This window comes from Sinohyriopsis cumingii, chromosome 1, assembly GCF_028554795.1.
Source record: "Sinohyriopsis cumingii isolate HCF-2022 chromosome 1, ASM2855479v2, whole genome shotgun sequence".
In the NCBI taxonomy this organism is placed as follows: domain Eukaryota; kingdom Metazoa; phylum Mollusca; class Bivalvia; order Unionida; family Unionidae; genus Sinohyriopsis; species Sinohyriopsis cumingii.
In genome coordinates this window covers 134,247,287-134,273,164 of record NC_142961.1, presented here as the reverse complement: position 1 = coordinate 134,273,164, position 25,878 = coordinate 134,247,287, and the positions used below count along the sequence as shown (strand labels likewise).

Here is a 25,878-nt window from a genome sequence, read left to right as displayed (position 1 = left end):
GTGGTGGTCATCTTTGCTTGCATTTGACTTTTAACCAGGCGATAGCCATCTTTGCTTGTATTTGACTGTTAACCAATTGATGGCCATCTTTGCTTGCATTTGATTGATGTGCCATCTCTGTATTTGATTGTTAGTCAGCTGATGGCTCTCTTTGCTTGCATTTGACTGATAGCCATCTTTGCGTGCATTTGACTGATAGCCAGGTGATGGCCGTCTTTGCATGTATTTGACTGATAGACATCTTTGAGTGCATTTGACTGTCAGCTAGGTGATGGCCATCTTTACATGCATTTGAATGTTAGCCTGGTGATGGCCACCTTTACTTGCATTTGACTCCTGGCCATCTTTGACTGTAAACCAGGTGAGCAATCACAGGCCTCATGTTACATTATAGTATCAAATTTTGCAAGGATGATATCGAAAATAAGAAAATAAAATTTTAAATGCAGAATCACTTTTCCAAATTGGAGATATGCAATTATGAACCTAATTTTGCCTGAAAACCTGCATGCATAATCTACAGTCTTTTTTTAATTATTCAGCATCAACATAATTAAAACAATGAAACACATGATCTTTGTTTTGTCACCCCAATTTTTACCCTTCTCATGTATGAAGGGTGTTTCATTTATAAGTTGAAGTATGAATAAAAATTTCATAGTGTACATATTATGAAACAATAATGTCACGTATATAAATGAATTTAAATTACATTATTAACTTGTTCTGAAGGAAAAAAAAATTATTACTGAATGAGTCAATTGTTACATTTTTTGCTCAACAAAATGCTGCTGGAGTCGGAGTAAGATAAGAGAGTTTGGTTTTTAATACTATTGTTTACTTAATTTTTTTCTACAGGTTCATTGGCAACTAAAGTAGCACGACAGGACAGTTTGGCTCGATTCCTTAGTAACAGACCATCTCATCAAGAGTTGGTAGAAAAAAATATTATCCCTGCTAAGACCGAACAAGAGATCCATGAAGATAGGCAGGCCATAGGATCAAAATTGATAAGGTAACAAAATTACAGACCATGCTTACAACATATGCTGGCATTTTTAATTACAGACCATGCATACAACATAGGCTGGCATTGTTGATTACAGACCATGCATACAACATAGGCTGGCATCGTTAATTACAGACCATGTATGCAACATAGGCTGGCATTGTTAATTACAGACCATGCATACAACATAGGCTGGCATTGATTAATTACAGACCATGTATACAACATACGCTGACATTGTTAATTACAGACCATGTATACAACATAGGCTGGCATTGTTAATTACAGACCATGCATACAACATAGGCTGGCATCGTTAATTACAGACCATGTATACAACATAGGCTGGCATTGTTAATTACAGACCATGTATACAACATAGGCTGGCATCGTTAATTGCAGACCATGCATACAATATAGGATGGCATTGATTAATTACAGAAAATGCATACAACATAGACTGGCATTGTTAATTACAGACTATGCATATAGCATAAGCTGGCATTGTTAATTACATACTGTGCATACAACATAGGCTGGCATTGATCAATTACAGACCAGGCATACAACAGAGGCTGGCATTGATAACTACAGACCATGCATACAAAATAGGCTGTCATTTTTAATCTTAATACATTACACCCTCACAATAGGGCCTGCCATTAAAACAGAGACCTGCCAACCCTTACGATTTTGCAATTAGTCTTACAAAAATTACGCTTAAAATATGAACTTATAGCATAAAAGCAAAAACTACAGAAAAATGATCATTGCCAAAAAATCTGGAAAATTTGTTCATCCATGTGTGATTTGGATCTGGGTTTTGTATTAGAAGCAGGAAAATTAGTCAGGAAATGAGACCAACTTTACAGCAGCACCTCAGATGCTTTAAACTGTACCTGTTTGTTCATGCCAAGCATCTGCATGATCAAACTGTTGATTATAGAATTTGTTTAAAAATGGCATCCAGCAAGCAGTGCATGTTTAAGATGAAAGAGAAAATAAGCCTTTTGAAAAGTGGTAATAATTAACACAGAAGAATAAAAAAGGAATATTCAGATTCTTGTGAATAAAAGCTGGAAGGGACACAATTACGTTTATTGGACATCTCTTGCCAATTTTAGTACGACTCTTGGTGGGAGACAGGGGTTCATTACAAAGAAAATTAGGAGCATCCATCAATGAATCAAGGGATGGGAGGTCTAACCTGTAACAATATAGCACTGGTTAGACCTCCCATCCCTTGATTCATTGATGGATGCTCCTAATTTTCTTTGTAACGAACCCATGTGGCGGGAGATATGATGCTGTCGTCATGTGAAATGGAAAAAGAATTTCCAAGAATTACGTCAAGTTGAGAGAGCAACAGGCCATTGAGCTACATAGGGTTTGAAAATTTTTGTGCAACAGTACTAGTGGGAAATAAAGTCTGCATACTTTACAAACTTTTTCAGTTGAACATAATGTTTATCTTCGCTGCATGTTTCAAATACCGAACTTTTAATTATGTTTTCCAGCTTTACAGTAGCAGTTTGATATTTTTTTTCACTTTACTTAAAACTGGTTAAATTTATGGGGAAAAAATAAACTGTCTTACTGAGACGGACACATCAGGGTTGGCAGGTCGGAAAACATAGTTCCTTTTTTTTTGTTGTGTCTAGTCATAATCGATCCAGTTATTATATAACTGCCACAAGGTAGAGCATGTTATATTACAATGTCCATCTGTCTATCTGTTACAACATTGGTTTGAGCACCTTAACTTTTGTTGTACACCTTCCACAGTTTTGTGGAGGGCAAAATGAAAGATTAATTTCAACTGCAGAAATGTGGATTTTCCAAACACATATCAGTGTGTATGGTGTAGAAGAATATTAAATATGAATCAGGTATATTATAACTGGTACATTTGTATTCTGTTGTAGTTAAATTATGTGTTTTGTACTTAATGATAACATGGTTTCACTGTAATGTGGTATACAACAGGACTTTAAGCATTATAAAGAGAGAATGCTGTAAATCATTGATGCTTCAGTGCACATTTCTGAGGTATTTGTTCAATTCCTTGGTCCCTACCTTTCAACATAGTTCGTACAGCCTTGAAAATACCTTGAACTTTTTAATGTTGGTTTTATCCTTAAGAAAAAACTTGAATTTTTCGGACAAACACTTTGAATTTTGCCTGAAACTCCTTTAATTTATTGAAGCAAATACAAAACATTAAAACTTAATAAAATACTCAGTTTTTAAATTCAGAGTCTTATGGGGTTTTTTTTACATGTTTTTCAAAACTAATCAATAAACAAAATGGAATAAAATCAAGTAGTTCAAATTACACACAAGCACTGGCAGTTAACAGAGTAATATATAGCAAAGGTTCAATTTCTGTAAGACAAAATATTCCATCAGAATATTGGAAAGTCCATGAAAATGTCCAGAAAAGAGCTCTCCTGGATTGTACTATATAGTTTTAGTACACCCTCTTGTTCGTTAGTAACCCCTACTGATTTTAAAAATGAAAAGCATCAAGAACATAAAAAATGTACATAAAATCAGGTTATAAATTATAAATCAATGAAGGAAGTGACTAAGCTTTGTGCATTTTTCATATTCTTGATGTTTTTTTGTTTTTAAATTGGTAGAGGATACAAACAAATGGAATGGTGGGAAAATACTTTAACCATGTTCAGATATATTAGCCTGATATAAAAGAATGAACCATTTTCAAATGAAATTAAAAACAATCATGAAAGAAGTTGTGCTGATATTTTCTTTTTACTTCAGTGACCTGAATATTCATTTGTCATAGGTGGAGCAGGAAATGTAAAATTGGTTTGTTTCTTCTTAATAAATGTAATTGATTTGTGCAGGGAAAAAAATATGAACCTTGATTTATTTGGGTTAAAATTTTTATGACTTGTGGCTAGACAACTCTGGTGATCTTTATGAAATTTATAGCACTTTACATGAGCTAATTCTTACAAGTATCAAGTTTTCTTTATTTTAATGAGAAATAATCTTTAAACAATTGCAAACATTTTTTTTTTGTTCATGTTTCTGATTATGAGGCAGGATCTTAATTATCTAATGAAACTATGATGGAAATAAGTCACCAGTACAAAATTCACAAAATAATACAATATACAGCATTTGCACTCAGTGTTCTTCGTGCCTTTTTTAACCTTTCATTCAGAAACATAGATTTGTATGATTATACAAGATTAATTTCTATTTCATTGCATCCAATTTTATTTCAATTTTGTTTCAGACGTTTGAGCCTTAGACCAACGCCAGAAGAATTGCAGCAGAGACATATTTTGCTTTGTAAGTAACTTGACAGTGTTTTTCCCTCCTGTTACTTCTCTTTTATTTTCATGGATTTTTTCAGTTTCTACAGACCATGAATTCAACCAACCGATATAAGATGTCTTATCATAAATGCCAATATTCTTAAATTCAGGTATTGATGAAATTGATGATCACAAAAATATGAGATGTAGATAGCAATGAATATTTCCATTGATAAGTCATTTAATAGTGTTTGCATGCATTAAGTTGATGCTGACATAAATTAAAGAGATTAAATCTTTTAAAATTCTTACAGAACCAGTTTATAGTTGGAATGTTCCTAACTTTTTATAGCAGCATTTTCATCAAGTACTGCAGAGCTAATTGAGTTGCCTCGTAAATGGAACTTTATAACTTGTAGTAACATACTTGCATAGATGTAATGTTGTTTTCAGACTTGTTACTTGATTTAAACCTATCAATGGAAGCTTTAGCCGTAAATGTATATTTTAATTAATTTTGGTAGTTCCATTTCCACATTTTAATCATAAGAATAAGTAGTAAAATCCATAGGACAATTGCATATTTTTTATTATCAGTGTTCAGCTTTCACATGTTAGAATTGAAATTATCAGAAAATCATGCATTTAGTCTTATCTTCCATAGAAAATATATTCATTTTCACTCCTGAACACCTTTTGTTTAAGTCGTTTTAGTTAAAACTGGTAAACTATTACACTCCATCATTTCACAGGTGCTTGTTACCAATGTAGTTAATAGTATCGACTCATGGATGGAACATTTTGGGAGGTCCAAACCTGTTATAATGTCATTACATGTTTGTACCCCCCCCCATCCCCATTCCATTACCTTTATTATAATGTCATTACATGTTTGTACCTCCCCCCCCCCCATCCCCATTCCATTACCTTTGTTCATTGGATGATTTCATGTAACATCTTCCACAGCATTTACAAGTCAACATTTCAAGTCTTTTTCTACATTGCGTACACATCTATCATATGAATAGACACCTTCATTTTCTGTTAGAAGAATGGGACTAACACCAGCTCCCATGTTATAAGCAAGTCTGCAGATTATCTGGACATGCGAAAATGAGGGAGTTGTGTATATGCATTAAAGGATTTAAGGTTATGACCCCTGGATCAGTTTCTTGAGGAGAGGGTCATCGAGGAGGGGGACGCAATATAAAGTATGTAGAGTTTCTATTGTGAGTCATGGAAGCATCTTTAGTTACAGCTTTCCTACACCATGCAAATCTGTATTCAGTATTCAAACTCCACTACATCATTAAGTTTGTTAGATTTTTAAACAGTCAAAAGCTGCTGTCACATTTTTCAGACTTTGCAGATTTATAGACAAAAAGACCAATTGACTTGTGCCAGCAACAAAAAAATATGTAGTGAAAAAGAAAAGACCCAGCTACTTAGAGGCAGTGAGCTGTTTCTTCAATGTTTGAAAGTTATTTTATGTTTATTTGAGCAGTATGACCCCCAGACTTAAATGAAGTTCAAAGCAGATTTTCAGTGATTGAAATGCATACAGATAATTTTTTTAAACTTTTTTCTCCAGCTCAAACAAATGAAGATCGTGAAAAGGAAAAAGAAGAAAAGAAGAGATATCTTATAAGAAAAGTAAGTATATCTTTGAAGCATTCCAAGTATGGACAGCAATCAATTTTTAGTTCACCTGCTGTAAAACCAGGTGTGCTTATAGTGTGCCCTTCCATTCAATGTGCATTTTTTTTATTGATCAAATTTTTTAGTTTGAACGAAATTTGGCATGTGGCATTCTGGCAACAAGATCTTAATATTTGTACAAGTGAGGATTATTCACCATGAGATAAAACCAAGATTGTTTAAAAAACATCTCAGCAATAAGATCTCTGTTATCACTCAACAGTGAGATCTATGTAATCACACAACAATGAGATCTCTGTAATCACTCAACAATGAGATCTATGTAATCACTCAACAATGAGATCTCTGTAATCACTCAACAATGAGATCTCTAATCACTCAACAATGAGATCTATGTAATCACACAACAATGAGATCTATGTAATCACTCAACAATGAGATCTCTGTAATCACTCAACAATGAGATCTCTAATCACTCAACGAGATCTCTAGTCACTCAACAATGTGATCTATGTAATCACTCAACAATGAGATATCTAATCACTCAACAATGAGATCTATGTAATCACTCAACAATGAGATCTCTGTAATCACTCAACAGTGAGATCTCTAATCACTCAATGAGATCTATGTAATCACTCAACAATGAGATCTATGTAATCACTCAACAATGAGATCTCTGTAATCACTCAACAATGAGATCTCTAATCACTCAACAATGAGATCTATGTAATCACTCAACAATGAGATCTATGTAATCACTCAACAATGAGATCTCTGTAATCACTCAACAATGAGATCTCTAATCACTCAACAATGAGATCTCTGTAATCACTTAACCATGAGATCTCTGTAATCTCACACAGAAGAATTTAACTAAGATAAAAGCATCAATGCATAAATTGCTTGTATATTTGTACAAATGATGCAAATCTACAATAAAATATGGCTGCCATTACAATAAAGAAAACAGTAGAAAACCTTCATGAATTTATTGAGTTTCCACCACCTAAGAGACCACGTAACACCACATATGCTGCAGAGATTAAAAACTTAAGATTTGAATGCATGGTCTTCAATGACTTTTTGGCTTGGAAGGATTCAAGTCCCTCTGTCCTTCTGGCATAGTGTCCATTCTCTTTTGCCAAATACAGCTTTTGTTACTAATAATGGCAACAGACTTTATGGTCTTACTAAAATTAGTAATAAAGTATAGATCCACTGGGCTTTACTGCTCAAGTGTCCTAGTGGTTAGAGTGTCTGCCTCGGATGTGGGAAGTCGAGGGTTTGATCCTCGGCAGAGTCATACCAAAGACTTATAAAAATGGTACTAACAGCTGTATCACTTGGCGCTCAGCGTTAAGAGGTTAGTGTTAGGACTAGTCAGCCAGGTGTCAGGATAATGTGACTAGGTGGGACATGATGATACATGTCTGTGGCATGATGCCCCAGTGCTAAACATTACTATAAACTGCCACACTGCAGACATCGTAGCGATATGACTGAAAAATTGTTAAAGCTACGTAAAAATATCCAAATCACAAACACACACCACTGGCCTTTCATGTCAATTTTATAATGCCAATAGAGCCAACTTAAATTTAGGTCAATGATTAGTCTTTGATAGTAGTTCTATGCCCTGGATTTCATTCCATTATAGATAATACTTGAAACAATAGTAGAAAATGCTTTTTTAACAGGAAGTCGCAGTAATTTCTTAATGTTTCAGGTGTTAATATAAATTCTAGTGACATATCAAGAAAACATTTATAAAAATATTATAAAGATTAGTAATAATAGTATGTTTATGATAGTAAAAATGGCCATGCATAGCAAATATCTATTGAAGTATATTCTTCCATCCATGTAAATTAATATCGCATCAGTTTTCAATATACTGAATATATTTTTTTCCAGTTGAGTTTTAGACCAACAATAGAGGAACTGAAAGAGAGGAAGATTATAAAGTTTAATGACTATATTGAGGTGACAGATGCGGAGGAGTATGACAGGAGGGCAGACAAACCCTGGACCAGACTTACACCTAGGGATAAGGTATGCATCCTGATAAACTTCAGGAGTTGCAATGGCTCAGTGTTTAGCATTTGAGACTTGCAGCTGAAATTGTTCACATCATGTCATTACATCAGCTCGGATCAGCTACTGTGGAGCATCCTTGGGCAAATCACTTTTCTCCGGTTGGCTCAACTCTAAATTAAATGTTGTTGTGCCATCAAACACCAAATTGGACCAAATCCAAACCTGGTCATTTGCAAAGAATGTGGGAAATTCTTTATGTAGTATGTCATTTCCAAAATACCTTATAATGCAAAATTACAGACTTGGTACACGAAAGGTGCATTGACCTTATAATCAAGTCCAAGGTTATGCTTGCATTTTTGTACTTCATTGAGCTCTTGAACACAGGTACTTGTACAATTAAAAGTGAATTGTGACCAAACTTTGTGTTTAGTTGCATTTAGTGAGCAATATTATAGCCTGCACTCTTACATTGGTTTTACGGTCCAAGATCTTGACCAAGTTGTTAAGCTGTACTGGCTTGAGAGCATGATAACACAAACAAGTATGAATGCATTTTTGTCTGTTCCATTTCTGGATATGTCATGATCATGTTAAATGATGCTAATTGCTTGACTTTTTATTTATTTTATTTATTTTTTCTCCAAAAAAATGTGTTAATTGTAGATTTAAGCAAACTTAGCATATGGGTTTTTCTTGACATTGTCTAAGATAAGTTGAATGGTTTTCAATGATATGAGGTTCAAGGTCACTGGCCATTACAAAGAAGTTCGTCATGCACTTAAATGTATCTTGTGTATGTGTTAAATCTAACATGGAAGAAAATATTGTTTTACAAAATTTGATATTTTAGACTTTCTTCATCAATGCTTAATCACATTACATAAGGATACCTTTATGCTACCTATGAATCCAGCCAACAAAAAGGTACAAAATATCTGTCTATATTATTATATATAGAAAAAGGAAAGCAACTCCTACAGGTTAACTCCCCTTTCTACCCAGATGTGCCAGTTTTTACCTTCACTGGCATATGCTAAGATGTCCTCCAGACAATCTAGTTAAATTTCATAAAAATGTTATAACTTTACTCATCCACGTTTCATTTTCTGTTGAATAGTATGTCAGAATGTTGGTTTTTACAGTGCATACATCATTTTGTAAAATCCAGTGAATTTGGTTTATATTTTTGCAATTATCACGCCATTTATCATTGTCACGGGATTTTGATCTGTAACATTCAGTTTCAGTGGAGAAATTTTCATGTCCTGTACTTATAAACTATTATATTTCTAAGCCATTTTGATAACACAGTTTACATTTTTTTTTTCTTTTTTTCTCTTTCATTTATTTATGTATATTTGGTGTATTCACTTGTTTATTCCTCCTCGTCGTCACCGAGATGACTACAAAGTGTGAGAAGTGTACATGATACATGGTTGTGGAGAAGACATGCCTACAGATACATTTGCTCATTACTATGAAAATGCTTGGTCCAGCGTTTTGAAAAAGCAGCTCAAGGGCTGCAAAAACAACCATGTTTAACTACACCTCATTGATTAGTCTCATGGGGGATGTTGAGTCTTATTTTTTTCAATATATGACCTTGACTTTGTAGAATCAAGAGCATTTGGAATAGCTGTCTTTATTCTGCTGCCTAAATTTCATCCTATAGCAATCAGAAATAACATGTCCTTTCTTAAATAGGAAGAGATAAGGATTTCTGATTAATGTTATCAGAAATTTTATTTCAATAGTTGTACCAGTTTGAGATTTAGAAGTGCTTGCATGAGACTGAAATGGGATATTTGAAACAAAAGCCTGCTGAGAGGAAGATTTATGTGCAAATGAAACTTTGTGAGTCAAAGAATAGTTGTCAGCTTTACTAGCTATCCTCTCCAAAAAATCAACCTTTTATTCATTAAGGTAGGTTGTGACATCACTATTGATACAATTCCTGAAGTCTTGAAATGGCTTCCTAAGAAGAGAAAATGAATCTTGATGGGTTAGTGGTAGCTGCACAGACAGTGACCACTCCCCATTCTTGAATGCACAACCTTTGACCCAGACATGAGTTTGCCATTTTCGCTGGATTCGCCTGGGAATTTTTTTTATGTAAGACAAAAAACAAGTATATAATCCCACTGAGATCTCCCATGCACATGTATAAGCACATTAGAAGTTCGTCCATTTAGTAAAGCAATCATGCTGCTACAGGATGACACAGGTAGAGTTAGGATACTCAATATTTCCTCTTCCTCTTACCTATTTTTATAATGTAATATGATGCGGTAATGTATATAATGGAGGAAGCAAATTTTATTGTGCAAATAATCCCACCCACCCTTCCCCACAAGGCAAGCATCCTATGAGGTCTTGATCCAAAAAGAAGACGTCAGGTATAACGGTATATATTTTATTCACTGACGTTATTGGGTATCTCGTTATTTTATATTGAAAAGAGAACAGACTTTGCATCAAGTGTTACTGAAATTTTTTCTTTTCAGGCTGCCATAAGAAAAGAATTAAATGAATTTAAAAGCAAAGAGATGGCTGTGCATGAAGAGAGTAAACATTTAACAAGGTAATGTATAATTAATGCTGTTTCTGTTATGTCCATGCTTCCATGACAATAACAGTAATAGGTCATATAGCTACTGTTAGTCCATCATTATGTCCAACCATCAAATCATGGTTACAATTATGTTTAGATGAGTTTGCAGGCACAATGCTCAGTCATCCATGATCCATAAAAATATTTATTGTTTCACCTGAAGTTAGTATATCAAAAGTAAAACATATAGACTACAATGCCATCTCTGGTCTGACTGGCTTCTATTCTGTACAGAGTTTGTTAAAAATTGCTGCATTTTGTTTACTTATTTAAAGTCTTTTTCCTGGATTCTCTTTTGTTTTAGTAAGGTCATATTGACATCAGTGTTAAGATTCACTGATAAGTTGTGCATTGAAGCTTTTGCAAGTTGGATTTAAAAATAATACAGCTGCAGCACTTGCAGATCAGACACTGTGTTCTTCAGAAGCCTTGTTGATTCAAACTCTGTTGTATTGAGGATTCTTATTAATCCACACATCAGTTGTATGGCAAGTTCTGTGAATTTCAGTTTATTACTCTCTATAGTATAGGGGCTGATGCAGTGGTCATTGAAGAAGATAAAATTAGACTGGACAAGGAACAGACCTGCCAACCCTTACAATCTTGCTGCAAGTCTTCAGAAAATTACCCTTAAAATACAGACTTATGGAACAAAAAAACAAACGACGGAAATATGATTGCAGTAAAGTCCAGATACTGGCTTGTCCATGTTTGATTCAGATCTAAGTTTTATATTAGATTTAGTGGAATTGGTCAGGGAACCAGACTAACTTTACTGGAGTACCTCAGATGCTTTAAACAGTGTGTATTTTGTGATGCACAACATCTGCATGATCAAGGGGGCGCTCACCAGTTATTATGTACTTTTGAGAGAGTGACGTATGTAAGATGAAGTTGTTTGCATTTAAAAGATGCACAAAGGAGAGAATGTTGGAATACCTCTATGCTACATTAATGTAATATGGATATTGTGCTTTTGGAAATTGTATATGATCTAAGCACACTGCTAACTAAAATGACTGCTCCATTGTGCTAAAAAAAAATCAGCCTGAATTAGTCTAAAGTACACTCTCCATAGCTACTATTAAAATAGGGAAAATGAATTTTGCCAGACTAGACAATACCAGCTTCAGAAAGTGCAATGTATGAATTACCAAATATATAAAATGTTTTTAAAAATTTATCTGCTCTTTTTTATACAATTTACCTTTGAAGTTCAGGAAGTGAAAATGACCAAGTGGAGCTAGCACTTTTTTGAAAGGTGCATATCTGGAGTAAGCCCAGGCTGTATACACTATAACCCATATTACACCCATCAGTCAGACACCAAAATAAAGGGAATGAAAGGTTCTTCAGACTATACCTAAGATATACAAGGTCTTTTTTAAATAGCCAGTATAACCAGTGAAGAAAGCCGAGATAATTCTTTTTCTTTAAAATTCTAACCCTCTGCAAAATACGAAACTATAGAGCACCACCCAAGCTGCTGCTTACCCTTTTTAAGATGGTGTCCAACAAGGAATATGTAAGAATGAAAGGGACAATAAACCCCTTTAAAAGTTGTAATAATACAAGGGAATATTCAGATTCTTTTGGGGAAAAGTCTGGAAAGGAAATAGTTACATTTAGTGGATATAATGTGTTGATTTGATTATGTCACAAGGATAGAAAGCTGATTGCTGTTGCTACATGAATTTTGTTTTAAGGATTATGTCAGGTTGAGAGATATAAAAAAGTCATTGAGCTCCGTAGTCTTTAGAATTGCAGTTTGTGAAACTATACTGTAGATAATTAAATATCAAGTAAATGTTACAAACTTTTGAATGCAGTGTTTTCCATCACTGCATCAATCTTGAATCACACTTTCTGGACTTTTGAATGCAATGTTTTCCATCACTGCATCAATCTTGAATCACACTTTCTGGACTTTTGAATGCAATGTTTTCCATCACTGCATCAATCTTGAATCACACTTTCTGGACTTTTGAATGCAATGTTTTCCATCACTGCATCAATCTTGAATCACACTTTCTGGACTTTTGAATGCAGTGTTTTCCATCACTGCATCAATCTTGAATCACACTTTCTGGACTTTTAAATGCAGTGTTTTCCATCACTGCATCAATTATCAATCACACTTTCTGGACTTTTGAATGCAGTGTTTTCCATCACTGCATCAATTATCAGTCACACTTTCTGGACTTTTCAATGCACGTTTTCCAGCTTGACAGTAGCAGTACATGATATTTTGTTGCACCCTACTGAAAACTGGTCCAACTGCCTTATTGAGGAGGTCTTATTAGGGTTGTAAGGTCTGAAGAAATGTGAAGTGTATCATGTCCCAAACTATTAAACAGTCTTCTGAAATTACAATAGAGGTCGAGTCTTTTGTTTGTGATATTTTAATAGTACTGATGTAATGATGCCAACATGTCTGGTATTCATAAAGAAAGGCTATATCCATGTGGTTTGGGCTTACAAGATATTGGTATTCATAAATAACTAGGCTATATCCATGTGATGTTGGTAACAATCTGTCTGGGATTTATCAGTAACAAGGCTTTTTCTATGTGGTGTGGAGTAACAGCATGCATGGTATTCATAAATAACAAGGGTGTGTACACATAGTTTGAGGGGTATGGCATGTAAATCCATTTTATCATATGTTAGTCCATGAATGAGTGGATTTTCCAATAGAAATAATTTTGTTAATTCACTGTAGAGAATTACGAAAATAAAAGTTTTGTTTACTGTGCTCATTGGTAAAATTTTGACCAAGAAATTTGATCAACCTTACTGTCACTTGCTTGGTCAGTGGTAATTATGACCCCCTGTCATGCTGAGTCACAGGTTCAAATTTCACAGTATGCTTTATTTTTTTTTTTTTTTTTATTTTGTGGTTTATGTACTTTTTTGCCTTGGGTAAAAAACTCAATGGCTTCATCACTTATGAAATGCTTTTTCTTATCACGGAAGATTTTCCATAATATACTTGTATATATGTGACCCAGTGTAAAATATTAGAATTTCAATGACAATTGAACGTAGTTGGGTTTTTCCCCCCATACTTATTTTAGGTGTTGTAAGCATTCTATCTGCTGTTGCCATGCAGGGTCTCAAACAATGCATATGTAAATTGGTGAATGTTAGGATTTAAAAATGTTTCTTTTGCTTTATTTAATATCTTTGTAGATAACTTATTAATTAAGTGATGGTGCGTGTAAAAATAGCATAGCATGTAAAAATAGCAAGCAGATACGGTTTTCCTTGCAAATTCATGTCCTTGAAGACATTTAAACCAGCAATTTAGTCTTTTTCATCCATTGCCATCAAAGTTTCGAGATGTAGCATTTTATCTATTTGTTGGTTGGTGTATTCATTCATTATTCATTCATTCATTTGTTTTTATGTTTCTTTATTCAATCATTATCCCTTCAGTATCATGGACACTATTTCAGTGACACCTGAGAAAAATGGTACATGGATGCATTGCAAAAAGAGTAACTTTATCTTACACAAATTAGGTCACTGTGACATAATATTCATGTTTGAGTTACTTTTGTATATTCATCTAGTCATTTTTTGCACCCTCAGTATAATGGATCCTTTTTCACCTAAATTGATGGTAAATTGATGCATCTTAAGGACATTAATTCGGTAATTCTAAAACCTGGTCACAGTGACCTAATTTTCACACTTGAATGACATCTATATTTTGTGATTTTCCTTTGTTACATCCTCAGCATTTTGGACCCAATTTCACCTTCGCTCATGAAATATACATCTTAATGTGACTCAACCACACCAAAAATAGACTTTGGATGCCTATCGAGGGATGTCACCATACCAGTGACAAGTCACTCTGACCCTGACCTAATTTTCAGCTTGAGTAATGTTTATATTTTTAGCCATTTGTTTATTAGGTTATCTTTACATTTGATGAGGCCACATACCCTAATATTTAGTTACAAAAATGAATTTTAAAATTGTACAAGTGAATAGCATTGATCACAACCAGATAAAGTTGATCTTTCTTAAATGGAATACCTACAGGCATTTAGTTATTAAATGGAACACCTACAGGCATTTAGTTATTAAATGGAATACCTACAGGCATTTAGTTATAAAATGGAATACCTACAGGCATTTAGTTATTAAATGGAATACCTACAGGCATTTATTTATTAAATGGAATACCTACAGGCATTTAGTTATAAAATGTAATACCTACAGGCATTTAGTTATTAAATGGAATACCTACAGGCATTTAGTTATAAAATGTAATATCTACAGGCATTTAGTTATTAAATGGAATACCTACAGGCATTTAGTTATTAAATGGATGCACTGCAGGCATTTAGTTATGAAATGGAATACGTGCAGGCATTTAGTTATTAATAATTGACCTTAAAAGCTGACTCTTTTGATAGTGCAAAGACATTAGATAAGTTTTTGTGAGACGTAATCTGTGTTGTTGTGCATCTCAAGTATTGCTTTAAACATGCATGCCCTAGGGTCTTTTCCCAGTCTTTGACTCGCATATAAACCTATTACAGTACTTGCTGACCATAATTAATCTGTTCATCATGTCAGAAATTTTAGCAGCTAAAATACATTTGAAGCAAGTTTTGGTTTTATGGAAGTTTTTAAGTGTAAATGTGAAATTTGGGATCACGGTTTAGATTTGGTATCAGGAGTTGAGGGATTTCAGTTTACTAGGAAGAAAGGATGATATTAAAGAAGGAAAAATTCTGAAATTACAAAAATGTCGGTCTTGAGCATATTCTGGTTTTGAGGACTTACTGTACATACATACATACACACACACATATGCATATATACATACATACATGAACACACACACATACCTACGTATGTACATATACATACACACACACATATGCATACATACATGCATTTGTAGTAGCCTGGTTGTCATGATGTATCTCTGTGCAAGGCACATAATTCGCATTGTCTTGGCAGCAAGTCCTCCATGATGGTCTGCATGTTTTTAGATATTCTAAATTTGCTTCTTTTGGTGAAGAGAATTTGTGTTTATGAGTAAACACCTTATTCAGAATTTGCTTTCACATCTGATAGATTACATTATTTGAAAAGTTTTCTTATCTTTGCTTTTTCTTTTTTTTTTACAGGTTTCACAGACCGTGACACTTGAATAATCATATCATGGTATAGACATCTCTAGGAGAATCAATTACAGGCAGGCCCTATTGTGGAAATGGGAGTCCTGGAATATGCACCCAAGGTGGGGCAGGTCCCACACCACTGTCACTTCACATTTCCTATGGGCCTGGACTTTAGACTGGCAAATTTAATCTTGGAGGTCATCACATCAAAATTACTAATTTTCCTGTGAGTGCTGTTCTTAGTTACGAATGTTGTACTTTGAACTTGGATAAAGACTATCATTCTAGACTTGAGGCCAGTCCACTTGGATCATATGGAAATCATCTTCATTAGCTGTTTCTTTCATTGGAATATGCATCAAGTCAGGGGATTTCATAATGTGCTTTAAATCTATTTTGCAAATCATCATGGAAAGAACTGTTCTTTAAAACATTCATCCTGTGATAATCCTAGCACCATTTTTACACAACTCATTTTCTTGATTCACATACTTTAATTGTGCGTAAACATTTTTTTCTGAAATGTTATGCATTAAGTGTATGTAAAATAACGTGAGAAAGACAGTATGAAACTGATTTTCTTACACAGCACTGGAATAGTATGAAACTGACAACAAATGCTACAAAAAGTATTCTGAATTGACATAATTTAGCCATGTCAGAAATAATGTGTACTGATCGTATCTCTTAAAAACTTTCCCAATCCAGCCCATAACATTTACTAGAATAAAGCTAGGTGCACCCAGAGAGTCACATCTGATGTTAGAATTTTGACCTCATTGCTTGAATGTTTCAAGAATACAGGTCCTAGTATCACACCTGTTTGGTTATGTAATATTACTGTTTATACTCAATTATGTGAGTCAGGCTGCAAACAGTATAGATCCTGATCTTCTGTTAGCATAATGCACCTGCAGATCAGGGTCTGTGTTGTTTGTTCTACTGGTTATTCCTAACAAACTGCATAGACTCAGATCTGTTGATGCATAATATGAGGACAAATCTGGGTCTGTGCAGTTGGACTCGAATTGTAGGGAGTATATATGGTATGCAGTACTCCCCCGTCAACTGCCTTGAATGACCCACCTGGATTGTATCAGGTTACAGGTAGGGAATATTTTCTTGAAGAGACTGGTATGATAAATTTGAACCTGCCTTAGAAGACCACTCCTTCTGCCAAATTCATTCATGACAGTTCACAAAACAATATAATAAATCTGCAAGGAGAACCTGGTCTCATGATAGGTGGTCTCTTGTAGCAATGGTCTCTCAGGACAGGTTTTTCTGTATTGTTTTCTGCTGCTACTACTACTACAGCTGCTGCTACTGCTGCTGCTATTATTGTCATTATTATTATTATTATTATTTTATGTTCGGTACCAATTTCAAATGAAATATGTGAAACAGTTAAGTCAAGGAAACATCAGGGTGCCTTTGCAAGAATGAAAATGATATATAAATGTGTGTATTATTTCATTAATTTAATGGAAAAAAATACAAGTTGATAAAAATAATACACATAAAAATTATTTAATGTTTTCAATAAGCCTACGTATATATGCCCAGAAATGACTTTGCAGTACGTTGCTGTGGGTACTTGCATTGTTTCTGTATTGTATGACTTTTATGTCTGTTTGTTTATGTGACAAGTTTCAGAATTAAAAGAAGAAAAGGGTAATTTTTAAATTAGGAATCTGCAAAGTTATTGTGAACTTTGAGAGTATTAGCCTGTAAAACAAAGGTCTGAAAAATAAATATTAACCGAAATTATGGTTGATAGTCATCCTTTCAGTACTATCCTCTATGTTACAAAAGAGCAAGCTGTGAATACATTTGTTTAGCTTAACTAAGGCTAAATATTAGAACATTTGATTCAGAAGCATTGTATTCCATCCTGGTGTTTTTCATTCTGTTCATGGAGGTCTGTGTTCGAATGGAAAAAATATTGTAGATTAGATCATAATTACACACATATATGACAGTTAAGTCTGAGACAAAATTTACTCCATTATATAAGTGATATTAGGAGTAATCTCATTTTATTTAGACGGATTTTAAAAAGGAGGGGGTAACCTTGAAAAGTTAGGAACTTGTCTCTTTTGGTCCTGACCCTGAAGTGGCTGTTAGACTGTTTTGGGTACTGACATTGCATACATGATGAATAACCTGAAATGTATGGATATTACATGATTGAGAAAGTTACACATGAATACTTGCTGGTTAATGGACAATTATGTAACTACTTGGCCTAAAGCAATCACCCAGGGACCTTAAAGCCTATTGTCTGGCAGTCATGACTACATAATGTCACTAACTGTGAAAAATCAGGAATCAAATATGTCGCTTTCTGTTGTTTCTGTTAAAGCAAAGCTTTTGAATAAGGTGGTAGTTATGAATGGATTTTTTCATAAATATTTATAATTTTACTGCAAATCATTTTTGCTTGGAGGGATTCAGTCCTTCCATTCCCAGTGGCATAGAGTCCATGGAACCTAACTACCACATAGCATCAGTCTTCTCCCTTATATGAAATCCCTTTGTAAAATGTATTGATTTAACAAATTTCAATTTTAACTTAAGTACCTTCTTTTCATGTGGTCTTCATTGTTAATGGAGATTTTGAAATGTACAACTAGCTGCTGGGGTATACAAATATACCACAAACAGCTCTAAACTTTTTGGAAGGGGCAAAACATCATTTATTACTATGTTTGTTGTACATATGCCTGTACATTAATATATAAAATGAAACTTATTTCCCTGCTAAATATGCAAGTCTCAGATCTAGTTGAAACCATGGTTACTACTGATTTGCCAATTGCAGACCGTTTACAGTGCAGGCTATCAATTTGTAACCAAAGCTAACAGGTTGGGTAGGGGATGCAACTCTTAATATTTCAAAATCTTCTGTTGATAGTATTCAGAATATGTATAACATGTAAAGTATTCACCAGAAAAGCACAATTTTTAGTTGACGCCAAAAAGATATTTTTGGTACAAAGTGCTTTTCTTATATCAGTTTAAGATTTAATATTGAATTTTTATGAATATCATAATTAGCACACCTAACCATAAGGCCGAATGAGCTTTTTGTATGGCCCCGCATATATCAAATATTGTCTGTCCATCAGTACTTGCTTGTTACCACTCTGGAGACCATGTTTATTTCTTGATTTTAATCAGACTTAGAATAGAGGTTTGTGTTATCAGTTTTGTGGACTTGTTCTGATGTGAGCAGCATCCAGTGATCCTAATGAGGTGTTTTTGAATCTGATCGGCTGACAGTGTTACCACTTTGGAGACCATATTTATGATTCAGTTTGGATCAGACTTGGAATATGGGCTTATATTATAAATGTCTCGGATGAGTTCAATAAGAAATGAGCTATGCATTATAATTTGGTGATCTTTTGTTTGATTGGCTGAGGTTTTCTACCATGCTGGAAACAATATTTCCAATCCAGTTTTAATAAAATTTGGAATACAGGACTATGTATTATCAAGATAGTGCATAATTTCAGTAATAAGCAAGGTGCAATCAATATTATCGAGGTGATCCTGCATTTAGATGGACTTATTACCATTCTAAACACTGTCTGGTCTGATTTGGAGTAAACTTATTAATATACGTAAATCTGCAGGGTCTTGGATAAACAAGTTGGAGCAGGTTCCACACATATTTATGAAACGATCTTGCCTCTGATTACCCACTCTAGGTCAGATCCAAGTTTTATCAAATTTGATAAAATAAGCTTGTCATTAAGATAGCCATAGACTTTTATTGTGAACAAGACATTGGATACTTAGGAGTTGATCTTGATTGACTATACTTCTTATCACTGGAGAAGGGTGTCTCTGACCCAATTAGTACCTAGCAACTGTATTGTCAGATTTGGATCAGTCAGGCTTGTTAAATGTTCTTACATTATGAAGATAATGGAGGAATTGATTATGAGCAAACTCTACATGCTTATAAGGTAATGTTATATTGAATTGGCTGAGACTGTTTCCACTCTGGAGACCAAATTTGAGTGAGATTTCTTCTCCAGGTTGGTAAATCATTGTTTTAAGATCTGCCATGTAATAAGTTAGGATCAGCACATGTTACTGAGATGATCTTGCATTAGACTGGGCGAGTGTGTTACCATTTTTGGCACAGAGGCTATACTTCTCATCCAGTTATGATAAAACATGGTAAGTGATTTATGTCATAAAGATCTTGGATGAATTCTGAGCAAGAGACCGTGCATACTGTTTATACCTTTGGAAATAATTTTTATCAGACTAATGTAAAATAGGTCAAATCAGTCTGATATAAATTTTAGGAGATCGTTTAGATAGGGTTGTGTCCTTATACTAAATAGCCCTGATTTGTCAGCCGTTACGATAGAACATGGGTGATATCAGGTCGATTTTGGCCTAATTTTGTCTGTACCAAATAATATGCACACAGTGCTGTTAAAAGTTGTGATTATGTATTATAATAATGTATTACATATACAATATATGTTTATCTGTAATAATGGTTAAAGAGAGCACACCTGTAGATACTTGTATTTCCAAATTATACATGATGTCATTTTGCATTCATGCTGTTGTAGAGTATGGCCTAACTGCTTGTGCTTTTGTCATAGAGTTTTGTTGGAAAATATGTTTTTTACTAGCTAATGCAGGCATCATGCTAATGAAGCATTCAATGCTAATTATCTAAATTAATATTTATTTTTCATAGCTGTGGGTTTTTTCTTCGAATTAATCACTTTTTATACTAGCTTGAAAATATTCAGAGTCTCATATAATGAAGTATTTTAATAAACCTTCAGGCCTTCCCCTGCCAGTTTCATTTGTTGAAAATATTTAAGTGGTTGCCAAAACTTACTCAGTATCTATATTTACATGGTGGTCAAAATGGACAGATTTATACAGGGTTCATGCTGGACTAAAGTGTTTTAGTGTCTAAGTCCAAAGTGATGGGAAAAGGAAGAGAAGTGAGGAGGTCAAATTCTGAAATGGCAAAATAAGTTTGTCAGCAATTGTGTGTTGTACAGGTCGGCAAGTGAAGTAATATTAAAATGCACAAGTAACTCATCATACATCGTGAATATTTTTAAGACTTTCTTTAGTGAATCTGAAAAACTTGTAGTTCATTAGCATGACGTGGTAACCTCAAAAATCGATAACTTTTCCCAAAAATAGAAGACAAATCAGGTCATCCAGCTTGACTTCCAGGTGAAATATTATATAAATTTGTTAATCCGTTTTGGTTTTGGGGGTTGAAAAAGCAAGAAATTTTACACACATAATAGAGTTTTGTATTAGTATGGTCAGCAGTAAAATTGTAACTCTTTGTATACATGACGATACTGGAAACTAATAAATTAACATGAAAGTATATTTTGAAGCATGTTTCCACTGTCTTTTGCCCATAAACATAAGTGTTATAACTAAAGAACATGAACAATTTGCTGTATTGGGCAGATTATCAGTGGGATAGACTGAAGAAAGAGAGCTGGGTGATAGGTGTCACTTAATGGTAATCCAAACTTAACTTTGCTTTCTTGGCACATTGAAGGAAAATTTCTTGGACAACCATCACACACTTCTTCCACAAGAATGGCCCCTACCGCTAATGAGATGATTACTTAGCTTGTCAGTGTACTGGCTGCACAGATACAGCTGTTATAGCATGTGAATATCTGAAGATGTGCTTCAACAAAGTATAGGGATATACTTTCCTGCTTATTCTATGTTAAAGATTGCATTCAAGTACAAAGGCCTGTTCAATTTGTTGGATAAGAAGTTGGGAGTACTTACCAGACTGGTGAACTGACCTAAAACGGACAACCATGCATAATAATTTACATTCACCATGTGATTGGTATTTTTTATTGCTAACACTTGTTAACACAAACTCTCTTGTGTTCCTTTATGCCAGCAGATTGGCCACCATTATACTTAAAGGCTTCTGATTGGCACAGCATTGCATGTAAAAATCCATGCTTGTTTTGTGGACATTTTACCTTTCTATTAGATATTTATTCTCTGTTTATATGAAAATGTCATGCATTGTGGAGTAATATGAAAAATAAGCTATTGCAAATTGATTTTATACAGATTATGTGATAGAACCTGTCCAGGTGTTTACCATTATGCATCATTTTAGTCAGACAAACATAGCTAAAGAGGCATCATGATATAACATTTCCCTGAATATGATTTGCTAGAGACCCATAGGAATTTTAGGTAGATGATATTGATTGACAGCTGGTATTATAATGGTGTATTTTTCTTGAAAATGAATCGCTCGAGATTGACAAACACAACAGTGAGTTTCTAGAATTAACAAGGAATATTTCATACACTTCATACTACTGGTGTTTTCAGGATGTAAGGAGGAAATGTAACTGTAAAGATTAGTGGTCAGCAAGTTCGATGCAGATTCATCACAAATTCTATAAAGTCAGTACTCATTTATAAGGGGAATCCTACTGTAAATATCATAGACCCTGATCTACTGTCACATAAAATATGGGCAGATTAGGGTCTGTGTTCTACTGATAACTGATAACAAACGGCATGTAATTTACAATTAATTGAAAAATATAACCAAAAAGTAAAAGTAAATACTTATTCCTTTTCCTTTGTTTTGATAGCAAAAGGTATATTATATGTTGGTATCACACATAATGTTAACAGTGTTTTTCTTACATATAACGTATTGCTACTATTGCGTCACAGAATATTTGTGTCCAAAACTCTAGTCAGTATTGTTTAGCACTGAGATCTAAAGCAATAAAACAAAGGGCTCATCTGAATTGGTTTTGTTTCCTTGAAGTTTAATGAAATGCTTAAACAAAATGTCTTTTTTTATTTTGTCATGATTTTTTTGTTTAAGCCAATCTTTATCATAGAAGTGCCATCACAGAAGTGCCATTTTGCTTTTGTCCTGTCTGACAGTATATGCATTAATTAGTCAATGGAAGACAACAAAACTCAATGTAGCAACAACAACAAAAAACATTTTTTTCTTCATTTGCATATATAGTTTGTATTTTTTATATCTGATACTTAACACATCAGCTGTACAAAATTACATTTCATCTTGTATTGGTTATTATTAATTTTTATGAAAAAATTTTCAGGCTGATAGATTTAAATAAATATTAGCTTACAAATTTTACATATTTTTAAGATGTATTTAGGCAACCATATTTCTATCCCTGCTGGCTTAAGGGCAAAGTATTATAAGGCCTGTATTGTTTGTCCTTTAATCCTGTTTTCCACCAATTTTATGCTGCTTTGTTGAAGAGGTACTGCAAGCCAGTTGAGTACTATCAGGAGTTCTTGGGCCTCTTGGTTGATAAATTATACCCTCATCTTCATTTGTCCATAATTCACAATAAATGTATCATTTATAAACTATACAATTTTCCAATATCATATGATCATAAAAGATGTGAATATTTTATTTAAGGTGAAGATATGTTTACGTTAAATGTCTAAATTACACATACTTGATTAGAAGTCAAGCCCCACAGCAAACTGCACAGACCGAGATCTGTCATCACACATAATGTGCCAGCAGATCTGGGTCTATGCAGCTTGCTAAGAATAATCAGTAGAACAAACAACATAGACCCGGAACTCTCAGTGGATTTTGTAACAGCCAATCCGGGTCTTTGTTGATTGCAGCTGATATCAGCTCATAAAAATGAGTATATCAAGTTTGTTCATGAAATACACTGTTTTTAAATATTTTCTCTCGTCACTTACATGTATTGTATGATCATATTATGTAACTCAGGTTGCTGCCTGGTCTCCTCTCTGCAAGATTATTGATTAAACAATTTTCCATGCTCTCATTTATGTCTGTCTGGTTGACTTGATATCTTCCCATTTGCTCTGTCAACACTTTTATTAATTTATGACAATTTGGCCTAAATTGGGTAATTGGAATTCATTTTTAATAGTAATCTGTCAATTATTCACAAAAGTGTGCTTTGAAAGGGGAGGGGTAGAAACATTGTGTAATTTGTGAACCATGGATTTTTGATCTTACCATCGTAAACTGTTCATGCTCTTTTCCCTAACAAATGCAGTTTTATTTTATGTCATCTCATTTCATTATATACCCTTTTTCGTGAAGCTTTTTGTAAACATTTTAGAAAAATATATTTTTCTGATATATTTATATGTATTTTTAGCTCTACTGGTCATAAACCAGAATATCTTTTAGGATGGTCTTGAGTCCATTGTCCACTTGTCATCCATCTGCCCATCTGTTAGCACATCTTGTGATGTCTAGTTGGTCCTAAATGAAAATGGTTCCAGTCTGATTCCAATATGGCCACCATGGCAGCCATCTTGAAAATCTTATTACTACTCCTCCTGAATGGTTAGACCACAATGCACACAGATCTTTGTCAAGTCAAAATATTCTGATAAGTATAATTGGTAACTCCACTTTTTACAGTGCCAATCTGATATTGAATATGGCCACCATGGCAGCCATCTTGAAAAACAAGTAATTGTTACTCCTCCAAAATTTCGTTTTATCAGCACGGGGTTTCCACCAGAAGACTTGTCATCATGCGTTGTTGGAACTAAATGAATCTCATTCCAAGCTGACATCTAGCAGCTAGTTATAAAGTCCTATCATTGAAGGATGACAGAAATGGTTTGAACACTCTACAGCTCAAAGAAAGAAATCCAATCTTAAATTCCTTTAAGTACTTTTCTGCCAGTAGAGTGTCAGTCATTTGAGGAACTGTTATGGTGGATCATCAGTGTGTCAAATTACAAAATGGATGGATTAAGTGACACTTTTTTTAGCAATTTCGGTTATAATGTTTAAACGAAAATTAAAAACTGATCAGTCCAATTCGAGATATTCATCATGTGAGTCAAATAACATGAACAGAGGCTATAGTCATATGATCAAAGTGGTCATTTCAAAGGGCAAACTTGCATTAATATTAACTGAACAGCTGATTATTTGCCAATGGAGGAAGGTAATTTAAAATGGTGACTACAGAAGGTAGGGTTGTATTATACCACATGAATTTACAAGTTGTCAAATGTCGGATTTGATATGGAATCTTGAGCTGCAAGAGATACCAGCAAGAGACCAACCATTTAATTTTCATGCATTTTTTTAAAAAAATAATTTTGGCCCTCAAATTGTGTGAAATAATTATTCTCCCTATGATTTATATACAAAGAACCTTTTATACCCATTACATTATTTAATAAAAAATTTTTTATCTGAAGTTAAAGATCTCTTAGCAGAAACAAATATCCAGTATCAAAAGTTAATCCCAAATCCCCTTCCCCCACAAAACAAGTGGTTACAGTCCCTGCAGCGTTTTATGAATAAGTGAAATCGGACCCCAAACCACCCCATCAGTAGCAATATGGTGGGGGGAGGCTGTTTTATTAGACTATCATATCTTCAGTTATCAAGCATAATGAGAAGATGCATCTGTTTAAATACTACGCTCTTAACAAGAATCTTACATTTCATGCTTCATTGGCTTAGATTCTGCCTTAAGTTTATTTCTTGTGTACAATGCGTGTTAGAGTTGATAAACCAATTAAACGGATGCATCTCCATCAGTATTACACCCTCTAAACTAAAGTCCAGGTGACCTTCATTTTATGGTTTATTGACTTGGGTTAAATATTTGTGTTTAGCTCGTGACCTTGTAGAGCTCTTGCATGCCTGATACAGACTACTTAGAAGAGCATTTCCGACTACAGTAGTTCAGTTAAAAGTAGAAATAAAGATCTTTATTCAGTGGTATAATGTTCATATTAATGACTACATTTAACTGTTTGATAGGTTGCTTTCAACAGGTTTACTATTTACATGGGGGGGGTGTATTTCCCCCAGGCACTGTTGAAAGGGGTACCATTGGGAGTTCTTTTTTTAATCTGAAATGTTCATAGAATTTCACCTGTAACAAAGTAGGGGCACCACTGAAGAACATTGGCATGAGTGCCTTGACATCTCAGTTGACTGTGCATATGAGTAGCAGTTAGCATGCAATTAAAAACAGTGGAGTGCATGCTTGTCATGTAAAGCAGCAGCATTAGAGGTTAATATTACCATGTTCATTA

The 25,878-nt window shown here is 34.1% G+C and overlaps 1 protein-coding gene across 7 annotated transcripts in view; it reads left to right on the top strand.

The window, feature by feature from the left end:
- The window catches only part of LOC149807893 (phosphatase and actin regulator 2-like), a 175,204-nt gene extending 151,583 nt beyond the window's left edge, over positions 1–23,621 (top strand). For all 7 annotated transcript variants that reach the window (XM_089971711.1, XM_089971703.1, XM_089971707.1 and 4 more), the window contains 6 exons: positions 859–1,015; positions 4,278–4,333; positions 5,891–5,952; positions 7,876–8,013; positions 10,506–10,582; positions 15,766–23,621. In XM_089971711.1, coding sequence (XP_089827837.1) covers positions 859–1,015; positions 4,278–4,333; positions 5,891–5,952; positions 7,876–8,013; positions 10,506–10,582; positions 15,766–15,781 — 506 coding nt within the window. In that variant the 3' untranslated portion in view covers positions 15,782–23,621. The remainder of the gene's footprint in view (positions 1–858; positions 1,016–4,277; positions 4,334–5,890; positions 5,953–7,875; positions 8,014–10,505; positions 10,583–15,765) is intronic.
- Positions 23,622–25,878: the final 2,257 nt, after the last annotated feature.